This window comes from Neltuma alba, unplaced genomic scaffold (assembly GCF_004799145.2).
Source record: "Neltuma alba isolate B1F8T4 unplaced genomic scaffold, ASM479914v2 tig00010460_pilon, whole genome shotgun sequence".
Classification (NCBI taxonomy): domain Eukaryota; kingdom Viridiplantae; phylum Streptophyta; class Magnoliopsida; order Fabales; family Fabaceae; genus Neltuma; species Neltuma alba.
The window spans coordinates 176,151-186,178 of NW_021635351.1; the positions used below are offsets into that span (position 1 = coordinate 176,151).

Here is a 10,028-nt window from a genome sequence, read left to right on the forward strand (position 1 = left end):
AAAGAATTAAAGAGATATTAAGGGATAAAACGTAGGTCCTGAAGCAGTTAATTTCAAGCTTCAGTTCGACCTATCATATGAATGAGTTAAGCTGCGGAATTTTGTACACTTATAATGAATATCCCAATCTTTAAAATGAGTGGTAAATCACATCATTTGGATGTGTATACAATGAGATATGAATTTTCGAAGTTAAGGCACAGAATCTGGAAAGTCCAGATTTTACCAAATGAATAGTAATTTTAATCCAATAAACTGTACGTTTTCAGTGAGGATGAGTTCAGTTGAATATTTTTCCCTTAAAGAGCATTGAAAGAGCTTTCCGTAGAATTTTGGAACACCTCCATACGATATTTCTAGAATTAGTTATGATTTTTCAAAGTTGGACCTGTAATCTGAAAACTGGACAGTGAACAGTAATTTTCCAAAAATTTACGTCCAAATTGAAATTTTTAAGCTTAAGACCATCCAAAATGGTCTGGAATGGTTCTAAATGAATGCTAAGGTATTATATAAGTAAGGTGTGACATAAATGGGAGGGGAGGGGTATTTATAATAAGTAAGCTTAAATCTTAGCCCTTGGTCTTGTAAATGGGTGGCTTAATCTTGACCATTCATTTAATCTCTTTGATATGTGTCCCTTATCTTCTTGTCTTCCATCTTGATAAAGCCATGTTTCTAAGCTTATAGATTCCTTACTCCTTATGACATTACACCTCTTACATCATGTCTTGCCATGTGTTTCATAATTAAGCCACTTAGCTTATGATTTTGCTATTTGTAACTTGATTAGGCTATATGTTCCATGACCTCACCATTTGTCTTCTTACAATATTCCTACCAATAAGAAGCCATACATATGGCATGAAAGAGGGGAAGAAAAGAGAATTGGAAAGCTTTTCTATCAAGCTTCCAAGCTATCGGTCTCATTCGCCTCTTACTGGTTCCTTTTCTTTTTCCCCATGCTTTCTTGAAATCTCTAACCAATAAATTGGCCCATATATGGTGTCATCTTAGAAGAGCATAGAACAAAATAGTTAGCTCTACTGACAGGCTACATAGACTCACTGAGTCACATAGTAGAGATTTCGCTGTATCAGGTGGACAGAGGACTGTCTAAAATGTACCTGTATTGTGTTCTGATTTTTCTACTGTCCATAAATATCTCCTGGTGACTCATTAAATGACTTAGCAACGTCATAAATGCACCTTAACGACTCAGCATGCTGACTCAGCGCCCTCATAATTGTTTCTAGATATTTTCTTTGATTTTTTCTCCTATTTAGAGGACAAAATTATTTAATATTTGATTGGAGCATTTTATTCAATCCAAATCTTAAAAAATTTATCCATCCATACCATAAAATTCTTATAATTCTGGAGAAAAACTATGAATTTTCTTAGACCATAAGTCAACTTATAGGTATTTCTTTTTGAATTTCTTGTAAAATGCCCTTAAATGGCAAAACTGAGTCTTAAATATTCTTAAAGCTATTCTGCTGGCCTTCTAGGGACAAGGCTAATTTTATAATTTTCTACAATCTCTTAACTCATAAATCCTTATTTTTACTTACTTTTATGAGATTTTCTTATGACTCAAATAATTAAATCTAGTTGTATACCTTAAAATATGCTAAAATCTTACAAATTACATTAAAGTCATCTTAGGGGTATTTTCATCATTTATCTTTACAAAAAGGCCTTAAAACACCATTTCTCATTTTTTAGAATTTTTCTGGAATTTTTGGCCATAATTTCCATGTTTGTCCTTTTTGGCCTGAAACTTTTCAAAATTACGATTTTACCCCTAGTTCGGCTTAACCCCATAATTCACCTTATTGAAGCCTCTAACATAAATTTTGGCCTATATTCATTTCCAATTCTCATTTTTAGGCCTTAAGACTGTACTAGAGTCTCTAACTTTATTTATATTTTAGTCCCTAGAACTTTCTCAATTTGCAATTTAGTCCTTGAAAAACCTTTAACCTTCCTTTTATATTTTCAGAATTTCAGCTCATAGAGACTCAGTACCTTGCCCATTTTAGGCTATTTCTTGCATTCTTAGGCCTAAAATCTAGGATGTTGAATAACTTTCTCATACGGGGAAGCCCTCTACCCCTTTTCTTGCTGGTAAAGGAACTATTGTTGCCAGAACCTTACTGACTAGATCTGTCCATTTTTTGTTCATAAAACAACCAACAAATGTAAGCTTAATTCTAGCTACTTAATTCAAATATTCAAATAAATCAAATATTTAAGTATTAGTCAATAAGTTAAAATTGACTAACTCTTAATTATAAATTAAAAACAATGCCTTTTTATTTTATAAAAAATTCGACAGAGTTTCTCATTAAAAATAAGGAATCCCTAAAAATTTAAATAATGGACAAATTAACTAATCAACTAACCAATAATATAAGAAACAAATATAAGATAAATTTGAACAACCATAACCAATAAAACAAAAGAAACAATCTCAAACCAATTTAATGAATAAAAATTCTTAAAGCTAAAACTTAAAAATCTAAAATGGAACAAATGATATCCATTTGTGATGAAATTTTAAATAACACTTTATCATCAGTCAAAGTTCATAACAGGAACAGATTATTTATTGATAAATATCAAAGTTTATCAAAAAAAAAAATTGACAAAAATTTGAAATAAAATATCAAAAAATTATAAAAAAATTATAACTTAAAAATTAATCAACTTTGAATATTTAAACATGTTACTAATGTCGTGTAAAGAAAGTAATTATTGTTTTCTAATTCTAGATGTCACAAACCAACCCTCTAAGCATATAGGATACTTAAAATAAATAATGCACAATGTCCAGAAATGTAAAATCAATCAACTCATTTGATATATAACAAATTTATATCATCAAACATCCGAAACAATCAGGGGAAAAAAAAAGAAGAGAATGAAGGAAGAGGAAATTCATGGTGTGGCAGATGAGTAAAACACGCGAAGAGGTCAGTTTGAATGGTGAAACACAGCGACAAGGCAAAATGCAGTGAATGGACAACCAAAAATGACAGTATATAGTGAGGCTTTGCCAAAAAATACAGTTTGGGTGGTGAGGTAGAGGAGGGACCATGACGTGACAGTGAAACTCTGAAACTTATTGCCTGATAGGGTTTATTCAAACTTATGGTGAACACTTTTCATGGCAATTACCATAATAACTGTCGTGAAAAGTCAAAACTTACCACACTTTAATTAAAAAAATGCCACCATTTTTTTTCATGGCGTTTTTATTTTTAACGGGCGTAAAATGGTGTCATTAAAAATATTTTTTGTAGTAGTGAATTTCAAATAAATTCTCATAACTACTTTTATTAAAGGGAGAATTTCACTGTAGGACCGAAGAACACAATTAATGTCAAAGAGCCCCCAAAACTTTCTGAAACCTCACTACAGGACCAAGGGGCCAATCTGATATTAATCCCACAAACGAAATGATGCCACTGCCTCTAGTAAAAACTTATTTCCCTCTAAAAATGAGACATATTATCAGCGTGTGTAAAAGACAGAAGAAAGACAGAAGGAGGGAGATGGTGTTATTTCCTGCCTCTCCCATGCAGTGCGCCGATACGGAAGGGAGATAGCTGACAACCATGAGTTGAGAAAACGCAGTGGCGAAGCTTCACTTTTGAGGTCCGTCCCTCCACTGTCTTTTAGACTCCAAGCTAGAGTTGATGCAAGAGAGAGAAATCGCAAGTGTGCCCCACAGTGTTGCGTCTTCTCTGGAAGTAGCGTCAGGTTGGCGTGGGAGGTAAGATTTTATTGTTAAAATTTTGGTTTTGTTGGTGTGATTTGGTTAGCACAGGTGGGTTGTGAGGGGTGAATGAGGAAGAAATGAGTATTTAAGTGGATGGGCATGTAGGTTGGGAGTGAGTTGCAAATCTGACGGTGTTTATAGTTTAAGAAATTCATGCTCATGCTGTTTTAAGTTGTTAAAGATGTGGTGTTTGTGATGTTTTGAAAAGTGGGTGCATATTGAGTATAATGCGCTGTTGAAGGAACTTAGGTAGGCAAAAATGAAAGGGAAATGGGTGTGTGGGCTGGAATGGGTTGTATGACAGGTAGATGTGCAGAGGAATGGTGAAAATATATAGTACGATGGTAAATTTGCTAATTCTAGTTATGTCCGAGAAAAAGCAATATAATGTTGTGAAAATACTAAATCTTGTTGTCAATTGTCAAATTGCTGATGTAAACGTACATTGTATCATACTTGAATGATGTGCAGCAGCAGAGGATAAATGGCTAGTAGTAGTGGGAAACCAGTATTTTGCATCTTTCATGTTAGAGGGCACTTTGTAAAGACCTCAGAAGGGAAATTCATTTATGAAGGGGGCATCATTACTGGAAGATTGATTAGAGAAGGGATGACATATGAAGAACTACAATGCATGGTAGCTCATGATGTGTGGCCAGGGACTTGTGAATATAAAATGAAGTACACAGTTAGCTTTGACCGGGACACATTCTTGGATCTTGTTGATGATATTGGTGTTGGACAAGTAATTGAGTACAACAATAGTAGTGGCCATGTTTATGTTTGTGAGAATGAGAAAGACTTCACACAAGTGTCACATCTGGACAGTGTACAAGAGTAAGTTGTTTTCAACTGGTTTTATTAAGATTGTGTGTAGGATAAGAAATATGTCCAATTTTGATAAATTGAACTATAATACTCAATAGCTGTATTTGTTTATGTAGGTTAGATGATTTGGTAGGCCCTTGTGGAATGTCAGTATCTCCAATTGAATTGGATTTAGACACAGACAACATAAACATATCTCCCGTACAAGATGTGCCAACACTGATAGAAAGTGTAGGTATAGAAATGTTGCCAACCCTAATAGCGGTGATGAATTCGTCAAAGTGGGCAGATTTGTTGATGTCAAGAGGGCAAACCTTTGTTAGTGCTAAACATTTTAGAGAGGCATTATATAAGTATAGCCTTGCACATAAGTTTGGTTACCGGTATGTAAAGAATGATAGGCATAAGATGATTGTGAAGTGCTGTGTAGATGGTTGTCCCTGGGAAATTTCAGCATATGGTGTTGGTGAGAAGAATGGATTCCTAGTTTTGAGAAGATTTAACTGTGAACACTTGTATTATGCACAAGACAACTTAGTTGCCCCTCAAAGAAAGAGGTGTAAACTTGCTTTAGTAGTCACAAAAGATGAGTTGATTTCTTGCATGCATAAAGCTCCAAATGACATTAGACGGGATTTGGAACGAGAGTATGGTTGAGCCTCAACTACCAACAAGCATATAGGGTGAAAGAGAAAGCATTGGCAAAAATTCATGGTTGTCTGCAGGAGTCTTATATGCTAATCCCTTAGATATGTGAAAGGCTAAAGGAAAGTGATCCAGAAACGGTAGCAAAGTGGGTTGCATCATCAAGTAATAGATTTCAAGTTGTATTTATTGCATACAGTTGCTGTGTAGAAGGGTTTTTGAAAGGTGGTAGACCTATATTATATGTGGATGGATGCTACTTGAGTGGTCTATACAAAGGAACGTTATTGGGAGCACAAGCGTATGACGCGGATAATGAATTATTCCCACTTGCATATGCGATTGTTGGAGGTGAGACGCTTGATGACTGGGCATGGTTTCTTGGTAACATAAAGGATATTACGGGATCATTAGAAGTGACAATAGTATTGGATAGACACAACTCAATAAAAGGTGCAGTGCAAGCCATGGTTGGAGGAGATCGACATGCTTTTTGCTACCGTCATGTGAAGGAGAATTACAGTGCTGAGTTTTTAAAGATAACCAGGGCAAAGAGGAGGACCAACGGACAGACAAAGGAAGTTGCACTAAAATTACTTGATTCTATTGCATACGCAAGACTTGATAGAGACTTTGATTGCAGTATGGAAAAGCTAATGGCATTTTGTCCAGAATTAGGACAATGGCTTCAAACAAATGGAGACATTAAGCGTTGGGCACAAAGCAAATTTTCTTATAAGAGGTGGGACAATATCACAACAAATCTAGCTGAATCCTTTAATGCTTGGCTTGTTGGTGAGAGGAAGCACAACATAGCTGTCTTGATACATGAGCACAGGGAAAAATTGGCAAACAAGATGTACCACAATAAAGAAGCCATGAGGAATTGGACCAGTGGTGTGGGACCTAATATAAAGGAAAAGTTGATGGATCATGTGGCCAGATCAGAAAGAATGGATGTGCAAGATTATGGAATAAACAATTTCAAGGTTAGATGGGGAAACCTAGATGTGCGGGTAAATCTTGTGTTACGTGAATGCACCTGCAAAGGTTGGCAAATGTCAGGACTACCTTGCCCACATGCATGTGCTGCAATCAAGAAGGTATATGGTAATATATATGCATATGTTGAGGATTACTTTTACTCTCAACCCAAAAGAAAATTTATGGCAGACTCATGATTCCAGTTGAGACCCATGACATCTCTAGGCAGATTCCCCTCGATATGAAGATTACTCGTCCACCATCTTCCTACAACCACCGTTAACAACTCTTCGTACTGGAAGACCCAAAGTTAGGAGAATTGAATCACAATTCCAGCAGAAGAAACTGTATCATTGCTCAGGATGTGGTGAAGCTGGTCACACTAGAAAGATTTGCAGTAACCTAAACCCTGGGTGACTTTGTTGCTGAAAATAGTCTTTTATTTTTTTAGTTCAATACACAGCTACTTTTGTACATAAATGAGCCCCACTATGTAGTTGTTGAGTTGTTAGGGAAGTAGCTATGACAACTCATTTTGATTTTTTGGTGGTGGGTTCGATTATATTTTGTATAGTGCTGTCAATAGTTGAAAAATTTCATGACAGTAGGTGACTATAGTTGTCCCAGGTTATGTTAGGCTGTAATCTATCCACATGCAAATGGACTATTTTTAGTTGTAAATATATGTATGTATGTTGCAAATTGTGTAATGTCAATTGCAAACGAGCTCTCCCCTACCTGTCCACTGATGGACAGCTTCTTCAGGTGAAGGTCGTCATATGTAAATGGACTGATTACAGTTGTGAATATATATATGTATGTTGCCAATTGTCTAATATCACTTGCAAATGGTATATGGAACCACACTTGCACACCTTCTCCAGGTGAATCAGTCCACATGCAAATGAACTATTTTTAGTTGTAAATATATGTAGGTATGTTGCAAATTGTGTAATGTCACTTGCAAACAGGCTCTCCCCTACCTGTCCACTGACGGACAGCTTCTTCAGGTGAGGGTCGTCATATGTAAATGGACTGATTGCAGTTGTGAATATATGTATGTGTGTTGCCAATTGTCTAATGTCACTTGCAAATGGTATACAAAACCACACTTGGACACCTTCTGCAGGTGAATCAGTCCACATGTAAATGGACTATTTATAGTTGTGAAAATATGCATGTATGGTGTGAATTTTCTAGTCCCACTTGCAAATGGGCTCTCCCACACTTAAGTCAAACACATTCATCAGGTGAATCAATCCACATGTGAAGCCAAGTATGTGTCTTGCAAATTAGTTAGTCCCCCTTGCAAATGTGAACGGACTGATTCCATATGTGAATATAGGTATCTCTTTTGCAAATTGGCTACTTCCCCTTGCAAATGCGCTCTCCCCCACTTGTTCCCTCATCAGTCCACACGTGAACGAACTCATTCCACGTGTGAATATAGGTATGTCTTTTGCAAATTGGCTACTTCCCCTTGCAAATGCGCTCTCCCCTACTTGTTCCCTCACGGACATATGCTTCAGTTGAACTAGTCCACATGTGAATGGACTGATTCTAGGTGTGAATATAGGTATGTCTTTTGCAAATTGGCTAGTTCTCCTTGCAAATGTGTTCTCCCCCACTTGTTCCCTCACGGACACATGCTTCAGCTGAACCAGTGCACATGTGAACGGACTGATTTCACGTGTGAATATAGGTATGTCTTTTGCAAATTGGCTACTTTCCCTTGCAAACCACTTCTTCCCTCACGGACACATGCTTCAGTTGAACCAGTCCACATGTGAATAGACTGATTCCACGTGTGAATATAGGTATGTCTTTTGCAAATTGGCTAGTTCCCCTTACAAATGCACTCTCCCCCACTTGTTCCCTCTCGACACATGCTTCAGCTGAACCAGTCCACATGTGAATGGACTGATTCCACATGTGAAGCTAATCATGTGTCTTGCAAATTGGCTAGTTCCCCTTGTAAATAGACACCCTGTTCAGGTCAAGGGCGGCACATGTAAATGGACTGATTCCAGTTGTGAATATACGTATCGGAGTTGCAAATTCCCTAGTTCCACATGGAAATGGACACCTTATTCAGGTGAAGGAAGGCACTTGCATATTTAAGAGGACACGTTGTTTAGCTGATGAACGACACTTGTAAATGGTCTAATTGTTGTTGTTAACTTATTTGTCTCTCTTGCAAATTGTCTAATCGTTCGTGCAAAGGTCTAATCCTTAATGTAGGTTGTTCAGTTGGAAATGGATGAACATTTGGTGTTAATTCCTGTTTTGTTGTTGCAAATTCCCTAATTTCTGTTGTCAACCATACATCTAATGAAAGTAAACAAGTAGTGATAATATGAATCCATCAAAACAGTCTTTATTAACATCTTTGTATGCACAACATTTAAGTCCGCATAAAGTGTTTACAACAACAATTACAGTGCTTATCAGCAAAAACTACAAGGTAGGAATTTGATCAGTCATCGCTTTCTCTTGCGTTGTCTATTAATCTGGTCAAAGGTGTTTGGCAACAGCATCAGACTTGATGTTTCTTTTATGAGTCACGAGCCACCACAACAGCTCACACCGTATAGATGTGTATTGATCCTATGGGACAACAATAACTGTTCTCAGTAAGTTGACACAAATGCATGATGTCATTAACATATAATTCAACACCTACCGCTGTATAATAAGGCATGGTGAATAGAACTCCATCCTTCTCTTGTGGGTCGGGCCACTCTCTTAGATATGTGATGACATGAACCCCACAATCATCACTGAAAATGAACACAATCACTATGTTGGCTTATCTATGTCGATTATAATTTATGACAAATAACTTTCAGTGAACAAAAGACTCACGTATTGTCTTGAATATGAACCGTGGGATACAAGATGTCATTGTTTAAATCTGGGTTGGCCAAAGCCTCCAGCTCAAGTTCACTCTCCTTAGTATTTCAATGAAGTATGCCCTCTACACAATTACAAATGATTATCACACAGGGGATACAATGGTTGTCACAAAAGTAAAGTAGGAGAATAATTACAGCACTTACAAAAGTTTGCGCCATCATTTGCTGCCCCTTTAATGCTGGATCAGACTTATTCTTCTTCTTTTGGTGCTTCATTGTATCCTCACCACCACGCAGAGAGTCCAGCACATAAAACTTTAGTGTGCTCGGTTCAAACACAAAGCAAAACCAATGCAGTGCAAATATGTATTCACATTCAGCCAAATTGTATCCTAGGTGTTGGGGGAGAGTAGTTCTTTCAGATGTTTGTCCACTTGCCATGCCGTGTGTTGCTGCACTATCCTTGCCTATCACAATAGCAAATTGCACAGTAATGCAAATTGTCAGTGAAGAAACTGTATCGATAACTTGATTGCACAATTTAAAGCATTGATCCATTAACAGGGGATAGCACTAACCATGAAATCTGCATCAAACATGTGTCTTTTAACCGCAGAGGCACTCTCCTGTTGGTCAGCGTTCAAGGTGTGGGCAATCAGAGTCATGATTTACAGAATAAAGGAGCAGGAAATTTAATAAAAAATGTGGCACATTCCATATATGGCCACTTTGATGTAAATTGAATAGGTGCACGTACCCTGTTGCTTATCCACCTTGGGGACCCAGTGCTTGTAGGTCTGCTCGTGTTGCCAAATGCCCTAAACATATCTACCATGACCCTACAACAAATATGAAAGTGAAAATAAGTAGTCAGTGTTGCATAGTAGTATTATTTAACAGGCTGTCTTTTCATAATAACTGACTATACT

The 10,028-nt window shown here is 36.9% G+C and overlaps 1 protein-coding gene across 1 annotated transcript; it reads left to right on the top strand.

Annotated features, from left to right (window-relative positions):
• The first annotated feature begins 4,271 nt into the window (after positions 1-4,271).
• Positions 4,272-6,661, top strand: LOC114756719 (uncharacterized). Its single transcript, XM_028945654.1, has 4 exons — positions 4,272-4,624; positions 4,732-5,262; positions 5,376-6,363; positions 6,470-6,661. Exons 1-4 carry the CDS (start codon positions 4,272-4,274, stop codon positions 6,659-6,661), a joined length of 2,064 nt encoding a protein of 687 aa, XP_028801487.1.
• Positions 6,662-10,028: the final 3,367 nt, after the last annotated feature.